The sequence below is a fragment of the Octopus bimaculoides genome, chromosome 24 (assembly GCF_046866305.1).
Source record: "Octopus bimaculoides isolate indiv1 chromosome 24, ASM4686630v1, whole genome shotgun sequence".
In the NCBI taxonomy this organism is placed as follows: Eukaryota; Metazoa; Mollusca; class Cephalopoda; order Octopoda; family Octopodidae; genus Octopus; species Octopus bimaculoides.
Genome location: NC_142951.1, coordinates 33,815,737 through 33,832,830, shown reverse-complemented (window position 1 = coordinate 33,832,830; position 17,094 = coordinate 33,815,737). Strand labels below are relative to the sequence as shown.

General features: G+C 36.6%; 1 protein-coding gene across 2 annotated transcripts; it reads right to left on the bottom strand.

Annotated features, from left to right (window-relative positions):
* Positions 1-1,476: 1,476 nt before the first annotated feature.
* LOC106870276 (vitamin K epoxide reductase complex subunit 1-like protein 1) lies at positions 1,477-6,926 on the bottom strand. 2 transcript variants are annotated; one of them, XM_014916293.3, is made up of 3 exons: positions 6,689-6,926; positions 3,552-3,661; positions 1,477-3,128 (listed from the first exon to the last, which is right to left on the bottom strand). In XM_014916293.3, exons 1-3 carry the CDS (start codon positions 6,868-6,870, stop codon positions 2,917-2,919), a joined length of 504 nt encoding a protein of 167 aa, XP_014771779.1. In that variant the 5' UTR covers positions 6,871-6,926; the 3' UTR covers positions 1,477-2,916. The 2 variants fall into 2 exon arrangements, with proteins under 2 accessions (XP_014771779.1, XP_014771780.1); XM_014916294.3 differs by lacking the exon at positions 6,689-6,926 and adding an exon at positions 6,473-6,624.
* Positions 6,927-17,094: the final 10,168 nt, after the last annotated feature.

The window sequence follows — 17,094 nt, the reverse complement described above, 5'->3', positions numbered from 1 at the left end:
TTGTTGCTTTTGTTTAACCCTGGGCCAAGGCTGGTTGAATAGGCCTATGATGAATAGCTTTCCAGCCATGATTTCTCATCTTGTGTCTTCTCTCCTTCTGCATTGTCTATGTAAGATTGCATTATTCTATGTTCTTTGTTTAAATTATAAAGCATAATTTGAGGGAGATTTGGCTGTTATTTTTAGCAGGTTGGATGACTGCATGAACCTTTTTTGCTGGCTTGTTATTGCCCCTTTGGTCATGAATGACCATGGTATTGCACCTAGAAAGTTCCCCAAGAAAGGCACAAGTCCAGACAAGATTGTTTATGGAAGACTAGCAGTAGCCCATGCATACCAGCCTCTCCTCTCCATGCCACCGATGTTACCCAAGGGAAAGGCAAAGGGGCCAATACAGCTTGGCACCAGTGACATCACAACCCATTTCTACAGCTGAGTGAACTGGAGCAATGTGATTGTGAACCTGACGCTCTAACCACTGAGCCATGCGTCTTCACACACATACACACACACGTGTGTATATATATATATATGTGTGTATACACACATGTAAACATAAAAAAAGAGACATAGAACGAAGCTGACGGCACACACCCATTCATACACACACGTATACACCAATGTATCTTCCTACCCCAAAGACTTCATTTAAAACATTTCCTGTTTTCTTTATGCCTCCACCCCCACCCTCTACACCATCGTCATCTTATTCCAATACATCTCCATCCGTTTCCTAATTACAAAATCAATTAACTAATTAAAACTTTATTTTTCTTCAACAGTCTTTTTTTTTTTTTTTTGGAGAAATGGAAATATTTTTTTCTTCCCTTTTTTTTTCAGTTTTTAAAATATTTTTCTCCGTTTTTTTCTATTTAAATATAAATATAAAAAAAAAAACATCATTTTTCTTCATCTTTTATTTGTTTTAGTCATTAGACTGTGGCCATGCTGGGGCGCTACTTAGAAGTATTTAGTCGAATGTATCAACCCCACTTTTTTAAAATCTGGTACTTATTCTATTGGGCTCTTTTGCCAAACCGCTAAGTTACAGGGATGTAAACACACCAACACCATCGGATGATGAAAGATTAGAGTGCGACAGAGAGGCAGAAACAGGTGCCTTGCTCTAGAGGAGGTACATGGGTACCCGACCAAGGAGAAAGTGGTGCCAAGAAAGAAGACTGAAATTCAGCAACTGTACATCTGATGTCCCCTAAATTTTTTTTTAATGATTCCTTCATTCTTCATTTCCCTGAGCATTATTCGATGCACCGTTATTGCATTTTGGGTTAAATTTTCTGATGTGTTGTGGTGTACCTGAGCAGCACTCCATACTATAAGTTCATTCATTATATTATATTTTAAAAGACAGGGGTTGGTGATTGGAAGAGCATCCAGCTGCATAGCTCTCCCTCAAATACATCCCTGTCTAAGATATGTTAACATGGAATAACAGACATTCAACAAACAAAGAAATCTGGAACAGATTTTTTTTTTATTTTCTAAAAAACAAAAACATAAAAAAAGTACAATGTAAAAAATAGGTAAATTAGAAAAAAACGGTTTTTAGCAAATTAAATTCTTGGAATGGATGTCTTTCTTGTTCTTTTACTTGTTTCAATCATTGGACTGTGGCCATACTGGGGCACCATCTTGTTGGGTTATTCAAACAAATCTACCCCCAATAATTAATTTTTTTATGCCAGTTTTTTTATACAGCGCCATGTTTTACAATGCTGTAAATAATAATAATAATGGTATGTTTTATATAAGCTTAAAGCTTTTAGCGATCACCGTGCAATGACTAGGGAAAATAGGCATATAAGCCCTTGACAAAAAAAAGAAGGCTTTCCTGTTTGTGTGGGAGTCGAACCCACATCCCTTTGTTAACGTGACTAAATGTGTTACCTTTACACCAGCGAATTAGCCTCCCCATTTCTGTCAAATTTAAAAATTATATTAGTTCGTATTTGTTCTAAGTAAACAAACTTTCTATATGCTTTCGGTGCGAATGGTTTTTTTTATACGGCGCCATGTTTTACAATCCTGTAAATAATAATAATAGTATTTTTATATAAGCTTAAAGCTTTTAGTGATCACACATATATATGTATATGTACGAGATACAGCACAGTTTCCAAATTCTCTCATAACAAATTGTTTTTGCTCATTTCTTTCTGGCAATCCTATTTTACTTACCAGCCTATCACATCTTTACCCTAACCCTCACATATGCATATGAGATGACCGCAGCCATAAGAAATCAATACCAGTAACTATTGCTGCCAAAATTCTTGGAATTTGGACAGAATCACTACAAGTGGGAATGTCTAAATTTTTCCTTTCCGTTTAATTTTTTTCTTTTATATATATATATTTTTTCTTATATTTCTCCTTTTCTCAAATTTCTTTGAATTTTTTTTGTAGTTTTTAAAATTTTGTTTTCCTTTTTAGAAATTTCTCCAATTCATTTTTTTCCTTTACTATAATTTTTTTTCTTAGAATATTAAATTTTCCTACTTTCAAATCTGCCAAAATTATTTGGTTTCCTACTTAGAGTTTCTTCTGTAATATTTTTTTCTTTTAACAAAATTTTCCAAATTTTAATTTTTGTGAATTTTTTTCTTTTATTTAAAAAAATACTTTTTCTTGTTAATTAAAACCCTTCTTGGCTCGTTAACTTTTTCGCTTGTTCTTTAATACTGTCATTCATTCATTCATTATTTCATTAACATGTTAATTCATTTTGTTTGTTAATGCTTTCATTAGTTCGTTAATTCATTAGCCCCTTCATTTGTTCATTAAAGCGTTCGTTTGCTTCTTAGTGTCTTTGTTGTTATTTTTTTTTCCTTCTGTTTACCACTTTCCTTTGCTTAATCCACCTGTTTAATCCACCTTGCATAATCCACCTGTGGATTAGTGGGTCTTCTTCAGTGTCTGTTTATGGAGAGTGATTAACCGAAGCAGCACGCAAACGAGAATCAAAGCATTGATTATGTAAAGTGATATGCAAATGAGGCAAAAGTTCTGAAGACTATAAAGTACATAGAAGAAGTAGATGGAGCCAAAGTTTGCCAGAAGAGAAACAAGGCTTTGCATAGCAATGGCGTCGTCCGATTTGGTAATGGCTGCAAGAAAGAGAGAGAGAAACAGGGAGAATGAATGAATGAGAAAGAGAGAATGAGGAAGAATGAAAGAGAGGGAGAATAAGTTAGAAGGAAGGAATGAAAGAGACTGAGAAAGAATGAATGAATAAGAGGGAAAGAGATAGAATCAATGAATGTAAAGAGAGAGAATGAGATAGAATGAATGAATAAGAGAGGAAGAATAGGTTAGGAAGAATGAATGAATAAGAAAGAGAAGACATATACACACATACACATATATATACACACACACCTTCATGCACACACACACTCATACACATACAAACTCATGCACATACACACACACACTTAGACATCATTTTACAGACACACAGTGAAAGGAGAAAGCAGTAGCATGGAGTACATCAAATATTCTTCTTAAGCAAGTCTAACCACTCTACTCACTCATAAAGATTTGCATCATATAAAAGGCCATTGCAAAGACACTACTGGGTTGATTGAAAATACTGTCCTTCGATAGAATCCTGTCCACCAGACCAAATCCTTTACCATACCTGTAACCAGAAAAGGACAAATTATAGAATAATTTGTTGTGAATATACGATTGTATGGCTCAATGCTAAGCAGACATTAATGCAAGCATTTACGTGTAATTTCTTGTTTACTAAAAGTAAATACAACCTGAAGAAGCAATAATAAATCTCTGAGCGAGGTATAAACAGCAGCCGCACAACATCGTGAAGTAATATATGCCACCTAAATGTGGCTGACCCTTAACCCTTTTGTTACTGTATTTATTTTGAGATGCTCTGTGTTTCTTTCAATTAATTTTAAGTATAGCAAAAAATTTAGTAAAATAACTTAGTTATCATTCAACTAGTGTTAGGAATACAAATTGTCAGTAAGGTTTGGTGGAAGATTTTAATTCAAAACTTATGAAAACAAGACATTTATACTACAGAGCCATGCTGGACTACCCATTCATCTATGATACAAATTCCCTGTTTTAAAGTGATCTAAATTAAAACATTTCATTAAAATTTCATGTTAATTATATGTTCAAAACATCAACTTAATAATGGACAAAGTTATTTTACTAAATTCTTATTTTCAAAATTAATTGAAGCAAAACCAGTGTAATTCAACAGAAATATGTTAATGAAAGGGTTAACTAATTAACTAGTTCACTAATTGATTGTTTGATTAATTGTATGATCAATCAATCAGTCTATTGGCTTATCAGAAACCATTCATGACCTCACCGTTGATGTGCCCACATCAGTCTGTAATGTCATCTCAAAATTGCAAAAAAAGTGTTTCCATCTTTGCATCTTTGTCTCCAAATAATTTTTTCATTCTCTGCCATGGTGCTGCATAAGTTTTAAGATAACTTTCTAAAACCATTTTAACCCTTTCGTTACTCTATTTATTTTGAGATGCTTTGTGTTGCTTTCAATTAATTTTAAATATAACAAAGAATTTAGTAAAATAACTTAGTTATCATTAAGCTAGTGTTAGGAACATAAATTGTGACTAAGGTTTTGGTGGAAGATTTTAATTCAGAACTTTTGAAAATAAAACATTTGTACTATAGAGCCAGAGGTGGTTTCAGCCAGGTTGGCATCAAAAAGCTTGATACTGTTAACATGATGGCGAGCTGGTGGAATCATTAGCACAATGGACAAAGATGCTTAGCAGCATTTTGTCCAGAGTTCAAATTCTGCTGGGGTTGACTTTGCCTTTCATCCTTTCTAAGGCTGCTAGCTTACCTGGCAGAATCGTTAGCACAATGAGCAAAATGCTTAGTAGCATTTCATCTGTCCTAACGTTCTGAGTTCAAATTCCACTGAAGTCGACTTTCATCCTTTCAGGGTTGATAAAATAAGTACCAGTTTGAACACAGGGGGGTTGATTTAATCGATTCATCCCCTTTCCCCAAATCTGCTGGCCTTGTGCCAAAATTTGAAACCATTATTACTAAACACGAGAACCTGACAGTCCCATTTTTCTTTTCATTCCGCAAAGTCCCTCTGGGAAACCCAGAGCCAGGGAACTTTGACTAATACTACTGCTGTAGATGCTGCTGCTACAACTACTACAAACCGTGTAATCACCACAGCCATCATTCCAGTTTGTTAGCCAAACGATTTCCCCTCCAGAGATTAAACTAAAATTAATAATAGATCCCCACTCCTCCTCCCGCTCGTGCTATAATCTGTAACGTAAACAACACAATCCTTAATTGACCTCGGAATTGGGGGTTGTTTCCGTAGAGGTCATTTGACGACGCTGCTGAAGGTGCTTGCACGTGCACTAACATACGTACACACGCACTCACTCACACGTATACATGTACACAAGCATGTTGGTCAGGATGTATTTTAATCAAAACACAAACTGTTAACGAATGAATCTTCTTTCTACACATTTCGAGGCGCAAAATAACGAGTGAACCTCTGTATGGTTACCTGATCTGCTAGATGTAGCAGCCAAAACCTCCCCCAGGTCTTTCAGTGAATAAAAAGTAATATATCGGATAAGATAGTCATAATTATGTTGTGTGTGGGGTGGGTGGGTAGTGGTAAAATAAAAGGGATTATAACGGCTGTAACGTCTTCAACAAAACGACTGCTCGAAAAGGACTTGCCTAGTGTTAAATAACAAGGACACACGTGATGAGACAAGGAAAACTTAACGCTCAAATATCATGCATATATATATATATATATATATGTGTGTGTGTGTGTGTGTAATACAGACTATTTTTAATTGGGACTCAGGGGTCAAGTGTTTCGTGTGCGGCATCAAACTGACTTCGCTACAATAAATTTGAGTCACCACGTAACTTCTGCCTATCAAAAACGACAACACATACACACAAATAGATAAGATATAAGGTAATCATTTAAATGACAATTTGTTGATCAGTATTGATAAAATTAGTGATTAAATTACATGTTAATTAAGATGTGTGTGTATACACATGCGCGCGTAATGTATTTTTTAAAACGATGTGTGAATTTAGAGGGGCCTGGCTGCTGTTACGTTTGAGTTGTTGATATTTAGTCACGCGGTTAGTCCTGATCGAGCAGATCGATGTATTACAGAAGGCATTCCAACCGTGATCAGCCCGTCTTTTCTACAATAGTTGTGTACCCAGGACAATATAGTCCAACGTGTTGTTTTTCTTTCGTTCTTCTAAAACAGTAGAATATGTTGTAAGGACAAATTGGGGGTTATTTCTAACATGTGGAGGGACCATGTAGAAGCTGCTCCGTGGTTTCTTGCTGCATGTAGTTTTAATGACCGATAGATCAAACTCCACAACCCAGTTTCAATCCTTAGTTGAGTCCAGTGCAATTTACCTCGCGATAACCTTCGATGGTGGAGCCGGTGGTACTGCAGGAGAAGCTAAATGAAAATATGCAACAAACTCATATACATTCATCAGTCGTAGGATAATATATAAGGTTTCCCACCTATAGAAGAAAATCTAGGAAAAAATAAAGGAAGGGGCTGTTCGTTTGCCAATAAATTTTTTAAGGGCGGACTTAATAAAAATTTACACCGGTTTTACTTACCGCGATGTAAATATTTGAGAACAACTCATAGTTCGGCTAAAATCACACCATGGGTTATAGGAATCGTTTTTCTGTTTGACTGTCCCTACATGAAATGCGTACATTGAGAGAATGAAGCCGAATAAAGAAAGAATAAATAAGAGATATTTCGTAAACTTTCCACTGATGTTCGACACCGCCATGTTTCGATGACAACTAATTGTATTTCTTTTTGCATAACTCTTCACAGGTGTGTTAGAACTTAAAGGGCATAACTACAGATTAGTGCTCCAGCATCATAACTTTATGAAAAATACGTTTTTCAAATTAGATTTTCGATAATATCGGACAATATCTTATCCGATATATTACTTTTTATTCGTTGAAAGACCTGTTGTGAATTTTCAAATTAAGTTTTCGAAGGTCTAGATTACAATTATGTTAAGAGTTTGAAAAAGAAAAAGAAAAGAAAACTTTTGGTGGCGATTCGGATCGTTCTAATAATATTTATGGTCGTAAAAAAAGTGAATGTAAATTATCTTAACAAAAGTGAAACTAAATTGTGAACGGAACCGGAAGTGACTAGTGACAGCCCGAAATTTCATAAAAAGAACCGAAACGCTTCCTTCATTATGCTATGTCCACAGACACCTATACGTATATTACCTTCTTGTGGTATGTTAAGCATTTCAGAAGTAGCAGCTAATGTACACCGTACCATTGCACTATACGCAGTGACGAACATCACTGAGAAGTGTGATTGTTTTCATCTTGAATATATGTACCGTTTTTATGTTTAGCATTTTGATTAACGTATCTCAGGCCCTGGTATAATTACAGTTTCTTGGTTCCAACGAGTTGTGTATAAACAGGAGAAAGAAATACAAGAAAACGAGTTGCAATTAACTGCTACGTTTTATTCAACCATTAAAGGAATTGGTACAGAAACTGTTGGTACATCAGGAATGATACTGTTTTAAGAAAACGTACAATAAAAATTAACACTTCCTTCTCCAAGCTTAGATTCGAAACCGAATCTAAGGATTCTCGGTTGCCCAAACCACCACAATCAACAGGCGTCAAAAAAGGTTTTCTTTGTCCTGTCAAAAAGTGATAAATCATCTCCCTTAAAAAACAAAACCCCCAAAACAAGGAATGGTCCCTCACCAAACTTTTTCAGTTCCCATCTACCAAATTTCAATGACAAATCTTTGGTCGGCTCAACAGATTGACAGAATACAGTGGCCCAAGGCACTGCAAGGTGGAATTGAACCTGAAACTACAAAGTTAATTAGAAGGTGAGGTTCTGAACCACAAAGCAAAGCTATGCGTGGATCTGTGGAGGAAGCAGCCATGTTTTTCTCTCTCTGGGGAATTCAAGTGGAAGTTTTTGGTTTGGAACAAAAATAATTATGAATTCTTGTAAGGTTCTTTTCTTTTCTTTTTTTTCTGTTTGGAATGAATTCCTTTGGTGTGTTACATAATATACATAGTATGTAGATGTGTGTGTGTGTATGTACAAATATATACACACACATAAGTATATATACATATACATACATAGATATATGTATGTATGCATATAATTATGAACTCAACTATAGATGGTAAACAACATGTATATATATGTTCATGTGTGTATTTATATATATATATATATATATATATATATATACATACACCAACACACACACTCACATATATATATATATATATATATACACACACACACATACATATATATACACATATTATGTACTCAATAAGCAGTAAACAATTCACAGACAGGCATGTGTATATAAAGGGAAATTCCAATCCAAGGCAGGTCACACCAGGACGTCATAGTGGAAGGGGTGGTGGTGGTGGTGGTAGGGGCAGTGGGTTGTAATTGGTGGTGTTGTAGGTGGTGGTGGTGGTGGTGGTGGTGTAGGTGTCGATGGTGGGAGTTGTTGGTTTTTTTTTTTCTTTTTGGTTCTTTTTTTTATCATGAGTGTCACTTTTCTGACCTAAACTGACCCAAAATGACAGAATATGGAATGTTATTTCAACAAGTGGGTATAAACACGGCAGAGTCAAAAACACACACACAGACATCTCCTCCTCACATGCATATGTACACATACACATACACATAGTCTCATACACACACACACACATTCAAACACACAGACATTCCCCCTACACACATACACATAGTCTCACACACACACACATACACAGGCATGCAAAAGAACAAACAACAACAACAAGAAATATTCTGATTCTTTTATTTGTCATAAAAAGTGATCAACAGGAGGCATTCCAAAAACCTCAGATTGGAAATAATAATATTAGTAATAACAACAACAACAATAATAATCCCTGGTGTAGTACAGCTTCAGAAAACAGTGTTATTAGGGACAGCTAGGGGGTACTTAGAAGGGTTCTTGGCATCTAAGGTTACTTGTTGTAGCCTAATGTTAGGATTTTTTCTTTTTCAGTTGTCTAATCTGTTAAGTGTAACATGAATGATAAAACTGATAATAATAATAATAATAATAATAGTCCTTTCTACTATAGGCACAAGGCCTGAAATTTTGGGGTTGAGGACTAGTCAATTACATCACAGATGCTTAATTTATCAACCCCAAAAGGATGAAAGGCAAAACCTGAATTTGAACACAGAACGTAAGGACAGAAAAAATGCAGACACCTGGCGTGCTAACGATTCTGCCAGCTCACCACCTTAAATAATAATAATAATAATAATAATAATAATAATAATAATAATAATAATAATAATAATAATAATAATAATAATGGTGGTTTAAAATTTTTCTGCAAGGGCAGCCATTTTGAGGGAGAGGGGATGAGTCGATTACATTGACCCCCAGTATTCAACTGGTACTTAATTTATCGACCCCGAAAGGATGAAAAGGCGTAGTCAACCTTGGCAGATTTTGAACTCAGAATGTTGCAGCAGACGAAATACTGCAAAGCGTTTCGTCCAGTGTGTTAATGCTTCCGCCGGCTCACTGCCTTCATAACAACAACAACAACAATAATAACAATAATAATAATAATAACAGTGATAATAATGATGATGATGATGATGATGATAATTTTTATTTCTTTATTGCCCACAGCGGGCTAAACATAGAGGGGACAAACAAGGACAGACAAGGGGATTAAGTTGATGGAAGAGACTGAAGAGAGAAGATGTGATACCAATAGTAACAGAACAAAACAGCAAACAAATCATAAAGAATTAGCAACAAAAACAAGTAAAAAAAAAAAAACAGGCAAGGCTGTGTGGTAAGAAGTTTGCTTCCGAACCGCATGGTTCCAGGTTCAGTCCTACTGTGTGACACCTTGGGCAAGTGTTTTCTACTATAGCCCCAGGCTAATCAAAACCTTGTGGGTGGATTTGACAAATGGAAACTGAAAGAAGACCATCATCGTATGTAGATATATATATATACATGTGCGCATGTGTTTGTGTCTGTGTTTGTCCAGCCCCACCATCATCACTTGACAACCGGTGTTGGTGTGTTTACGTCCCCCGTAACTTAGCAGTTCAGCAAAAGAGACTAATAGAATAAGTACAAGGCTTTAAAAAAAAAAACAAGTCCTGGGGTCGATTTGTTTGACTAAAAAAAAAAGAGCCCTTTAGGGCAGTGCTCCAGCATGGCCACAGTCAAATGACCAAAACAAATAAACAAACAAAAAAGCCCTGGAATGTTTGATGCATTTCTTTATTATATTTCAAATATTTATTTTATTTTTTTTTGTTATATTTGTTTTCATTTATTTATTTATATATATATATATTTTTTTTTTGTTTACCTTTGTGAAACCAGTTTTCTTGTTTGTACATTTCTTGTGATTTGCTAACTCTTTCTTGCATGACCTGGTCCTTTTATGAAGTGTTTGTTTTAGTTTGGTAAGGAGGAAGGGGTTAGGGTGGGGAAGGGGCGGTGGTGGTGGTGGTTGCAATGGGGGGGGGGTTGATGATAGTGGTGGAGGTAATTTCTGAGGCGGTGGTGGTAGTGGTGATAGAGATGGTGGTGGTGGTAATGGTGGAAATGAAGGTGATGGTGGTGGTGGTGGTGATGGGGGGGGGGGGATATGTCAGCTGGTCTGGAATCAGGTGAGTTTGCATTGTGTTTTGGGGAGAGGAGGTCTGGGTGCTGTTTGAGAATTTTGTCTATGAGAATGTGGCACAGCAGCTCACCTTCTAACACTATGGATCCAAGTTCAATCCCACTGTGAGGGAGTTCTGAAAAGTTCTTGGAATTGGGTAAAAGAAAACATAAGAGAATCAGTTAATTATGATTTTATTCAACAGATTCCCCTCTCAAATTCACACATTTATTGCAGCAGTCCTTCAGTTTCTCTAAACCCTGTAAAAGAACTTGGAAGGTTGGGCCTCCAACCAGGCCTTTCACGATACCCTTAAAGCCAGGAATTTTTCAGCACACCCTCGTATATATATATATATATATATATATATATATATATATATATATATATATATATATATATATATGTATATATTTATATATATATTCAGCATGATTGATCGCTAGCCACTAAACCTTTTTTATTTTCTCTCTCTGCTTATTTCTGTGTTCCTTTCTGTCGAAGAGCGTAGGCTCGAAATGTACAAGACTTTCTCACTTCCTGAGCGTTAAACTAATACATCTGTTTGTTGTTTACACACCCAGCAGATGTGAATGTACCATCAAAAGAGAACATTTATAGTGAATTAATGCAGAAATTACAGCTCTTGTACCCTGATTATAAATTTTCATTTGTACCTTATTATCATAAGTGCATGAAACTATGTACCTACAAATTTATGGAAAAACCTAGAAATACTGGGTTTTTCAGAAGAAACTGATGTGGATTCTCCAGATGTAATCTGTTGGTGGCACTTGTGAAGATTTGTGGGACATTCCAAAGATTCTCCATCTGAAATTCTTTCAGTGAATAGATGCGCACTCTCAAGTGTGTGCATTGACAGTTCAGCCAACACACCAACGCAACCACATATTTACAAACACTGGAAACCCTCTTCACTCAAGAAGTCTTTGTCAGTTTGTCAGCAACCAGCTTGAACTCTCTCAAGAAGAATTTAAACAAAACTCGAAGAAAAGCACATACACACACACAGAGATACAGACACAGGCACACACACACACACACTCGCACGCACACACACACACAAACACACTCGCACACACATACACACACAAACACACTCACATATATACATACATACATACATACATATAGACATACATACACATACAAATATATACATATATACATACATACATGCAGACACACATACATGCATTCATATATACACACATACCACTACCACCACCACCACCACCACCACCACAACAACAACAGCAACAACGACAACCATCACCACCTACAACAACAACACCACAACCACCACCACAACGACGACGACCACCACCACCACCACTGCCATCACTCCCTTGATAATTTGGAAGTTGTTAAGACACTGAAGTAAACGAGTGACTAATACTTCTCTCCCCCTCTCTCTCTCATTTTCTCTGGTTTTCTCTTTCATTCTGAATTCTCTCTCTCTCTCCCTTTTCAATAATAATTTATAGTCATTTCAATAAGTAAATAACTGTACATAAGTATACGTACATACATATATATATATATATATATATATATATATATATGACAGATCTATCTACATAGGTCTACATATCTCTATGTATGTGTGTATGTAGGCATGTTAGTCCTTCTCTGTGTGTCTGTGTGTCATTTGACTGCGGCCATGCTGGAGCACTGCCATTCGTCGAACAAATCGACCCCAGGGCTTATTCTTCGTAAGCCTAGTACTTATTCTATCGGTCTCTTTTGCCGAACCGCTAAGTTATGGGGATGTAAACACACCAGCATCGGTTGTCAAGTGAGGGGGGGGAACAAACACAGACACACAAATACATACATAGATACATATATATATATATATATATATATGTATATACGTACATATATAAAACCTTTTACATAATGTCTATATAATGGTATGTATTCTATATTTTGCAATGGTCTCTAATACAATTAAACACTGCATGAAATTAGTAATGTTGGTCATTCTGTGAGTAATGCTTATGGTCAGTCACAAAACAGAATCAGTTTATACAAGAGGTGGTGGTGGTGTTAGTGGTGATGGTGATGGTGGTGATGATGATGGTGGTGGTGGTGGTGGTGCTGCTGCTGCTGCTAGGTAAAGCAGTGATGATGATGATAATATTGATGGTGGCGATGATGATGATAATGTTGATAGTTAGTGGTGTTAGTGGTGGTGGTGGCGATGACAAAAAGGATATCTGTTGGTGTATACATGTGAGTGTATAGATGCAGGTGTCATGTGTGAGTGTGTATATATAAATATATGTGAGTCAGCTGTTATGTGTGTGTGAGAGAGAGAGGTGTGCTAGGCATGGCAGCCCCATGCTTTTGGCCATCTCTTTCCAATTGCTTAGTCAGAATTAAGGAAGGGCTGCACCCAACCCCCTTCTATGACCCTTTGATAGGCTCTTGAAGAGACTGATGAGAGAAAAGGAGGAAGTTATCCTCCTTCCTTTCCTTCTACTCCTCCTCCTCCTCATTCTTCTTTTTATTCCCCTCCCCTCCTCCTTTTTATTTTTCTTCTTCACCATCACCATCTTCTTCTTCTTCTTTGGTATTTATTCTGTCAGTCTTTTTTGTTGAACTGCTAACTTACAGGTTCTTAAACACACCAGCACCAGTTGATAAGCGGTAGTGAGGGACACATGCTCTCACACACACACACACACACACACACACACACACACAATACACGCACACACACGCACATGCACACACATACATGATGGGCTTCTTTCAGTTTCCGTCTACCATATCCTCTCACAAGACTTTGGTTGGCCCGAGGGGTATAGTAGAAGACATTTGCCCAAGATGCCATGCATAATAGTAGTAGTAATAATAATAATAATAATAATAATAACAACAACAACAACAATGTTAATCTGATGATGATGAGGATGACCAAAGAAGCATGTGGATGATGAGGATGAAAATGAGGAGGAGGAGAAGGAAGAGGACATGGGCATAGCATAAGGCTGGAATTTTTTCAATAGGACAAACAAACAAAAAAAATCAAAAAACAAAAATAACCTCTAAAGTACAAAAACAATATAAACAACAACAACAACAATAACAGCAAACAAAGAAACAAACAACACCAAAAAAAAAACCTCCAAAGTCATTGTCATCTAAGGATTGCTTGGATAATATGAAGTGATTGTCTGTTCAAGTGGAAAAATTATGAGGAACAATGGAATCTTAGGAGTCTACTGCCCGGCTGTTTCCTGTTTGGTTGGCAGAGATAAATAAGTGTCAGAAGAAGAGCATCTGGTAGCATGATGGAATGGTCGGAATAATGCAGGGGATTGGCAGGAATGAAGAATGAGGACGATTTTTTTGGGGAGTAAAGGATTGGTTTGGATCGTATATCGGAAATGTTTTGTCTTGTCAAAGGTGGAGTTGAAACAAATATGACTATAGGCAAAAAACCCAAAGTTAAAAACAAGAAAAAGAAAAATTATTTACTGTTTGTGAGTGCATGTATATATATATATATATATATATATATATATATATATATATATGCATGCATGTATGTATTGTATATGTATGTATAAGCATCTATGCATGTGTGTGTGTGTGCATATATGCATACATATACACATATCTATCTATATCTATATATATGTATATATATTCACATATATAATATGTGTATATGTATGTATATATGTGTGTGTGTGTGTATAAATATATGTCGTCATCATCATCATCATCATTTAACGTCCGCTTTCCATGCTGGCATGGGTTGGACGGTTTGACTGAAAACTGGTAAGCTGGGGAGCCGCAACCAGATGTGAGAAGCGTGACCACCTGGAGAGGTCACAATGGCAGCAATTGAAAGAGTGAAGAGGGAAAATTAAACAAGAACCAGGCTGTGGTATATTCATGTTATAAGTAGTAATAGCAGTACTAGCAGCAGCAGCAGCAGTAGTGGTGGTAGTGGTATTCATTGTAGTGTTAATAGTAGTAGTAGTAGTTTAGAGGCTACCATACACTTAAGGTAGTAATCAGGAAATTATTTTTAATAAATTACATTATAATAATCCAGGGTGTCCCGAAATTAAGGCAAAGTTTCAGGTTTTAATAACTATTAATAAATGCAATAAGATATGGAAATTATGCATTATTATCAAAGCTTAGTGTGTCTTCTTTAGGTTTCAGACAAATTAAATTCAGATTTATAAATTAGATAATGGCTAGAGAGCGGAATACAATCATAACCCTCCACAAAGGAGGTGAAAGTAATACAACCATAGCAAAAAGAAAAGATTAAAGTTAACCGAATGACAGTCTGGAAAATTGTTAAGAAATTTCAAGAGAGTGGTTCCATTGCTGATCGACCTGGATGTGACCAAAAAAGAAGTCTGTGGACTTCTGAGCTTATCAAACGGTGAAGTCCTTGTTGTTCCATCAGAATATTGGCTGCCACAGCAAAAATAGGTGGAACAGCGATGTATCGAGAGCTGAAAGAGAATCTCAGGACCGAACGCTACAAGACGATCTACCGTCAGGAGCTCACGCAAGATTCATAAGGCCACAAGACTGGAGGGAAGTCATCTTATCCTGTATCAGATTGCTGAAGGCATGATGCTCGACCTGGTGTTCATGGATGGAAAGAGATTTGGCATCAAACAGACAGTAAACCACCAGAATGACCAACTTTGGAGCGTATCTGGCTCCGTCGAGGGTAGACGTGTATTATTTTTATTATTATCATCATCACCATCATCATAACATTGTAGTTTGTTTGGGTTTAGGTGTTCCCCACATGAGATGTTTTAAGGTGGTACCATTCTTTTTTTTTTTTTACCATTTTCTGACTAATGACAATGTTTCTTAGCTCGGTTGATGTAACCAACTGATGTTGAAGATGATAATGATGAAGATGATGAGGGTGATGATGATAATGGTGATGGTGATGATGATGATGATGATGATGAAGATGATGATCTTGATGATGATGATGCTGTTGATGATAATGTTGATGTTTGCATCTGTTTCCCGGGAGTCTATGATGGCCTCATTCGCTTTGTTGTTGCTGCTGCTGTTGTTGTTGTCATATTATCATTATGTTTTATCTTTTGGGAGTGTTCTTCAAAGATCTTCCTATGGGCCAACGGAAGAGCATACAACAACCCCACCACTGCCACCACCACCGTCGCTACCCCTACTGCCTCCCTACAACCCTTTACCACCCCTACCACCCATACACCACTGTCGCTGCCACTTCCACAGCCTCCCCACCATACCACCACCACTGCTGCTGCCCCCCTCCCCCACCACCGCCAACGCTGCCACCGTGTTGAAAAAAACGCTCCAAAAGACGATAAAATCTTTTGAATTATTTTAAATTCCTGCAAGTATTTCTTGTACCTTTTCAGATTCTTGTCATGTTAAAAGTTTTCCATCTTTGGAACTTCACAATTTTATTTATTTATTTATTTATTTACTTAATCATTGTAGGTTGTGTGGTAAGAAGCTTGCTTCCCAACCACATGGTTCCTGGTTCGGTCTCAGCGCACAGCACCTTGGGCAAGTGTCTTCTACTGTAGCCTTGAGCCGACCAAAGCTTTCTGAGTGGATATGGCTGATGGAAACTGAAAGAAGCCTGTTATATATACCCATATGTGTATGTGTGTGTGTGTGTATATATATGTGTGGGTGTATGTGTGTTTGTGCGTCTTAGTGTCTCTGTGTGTGTATATGTGAGTGTATGTATGTGTGTGTATATGTGTGCATGTATATGTGTTTGTGCGTCTCATACCTGTGTGTGTGTATATGTATGTGTATATATGTATGTGTATATGTATATGTATGGCTGTTATTTCTAGCAAAGTGAGCATCTACATTGTGATTATATTGTTGACTCATAAACCAAGGATTTTAAGCTTTCATGGACAAGACTTGGTATAAGCCAAAATATTGGAGACACAAATAAAAGACAAATGTTATGAGCTAAGTCAGTACTGACTATTAGCCATGAGCTGTCAGAATTGTCTCCATACTGGACAAAATGCTTACCAGAATTTCTACTGTCTTAAATTCTGAGTTCAAATTTTGCTGAGGATTGACTTTGCTTTTCACTTTTTTCCTTTGAAATTGATAAAATGAGTAATGGTCAAGCACTGGGGTAGAGGTAATCAACTAGACCCTTCCCCCTCCCCACTGAAATTTTAGGCCCTGTGCCTATAGTAAAAAGGATTATTTGCTAGGTTAACACGTTATTAGCTAGATCAATGCATATGAAAAATAAACAT

What these genes read in the sequence shown, in the direction of transcription:
- LOC106870276 (XM_014916293.3), bottom strand. Translation starts at nt 6,870, where the DNA reads ATGGCGGTGTCGAACATCAGTGGAAAGTTTACGAAATATCTCTTATTT. An exon ending in TCTCAAATATTTACATCGCG is followed by an intron (nt 3,662 to 6,688) that starts GTAAGTAAAACC and finishes TTCTGGTTACAG; the next exon opens with GTATGGTAAAGGATTTGGTC. An exon ending in TATGATGCAAATCTTTATGA is followed by an intron (nt 3,129 to 3,551) that starts GTGAGTAGAGTG and finishes TCTTTCTTGCAG; the next exon opens with CCATTACCAAATCGGACGAC.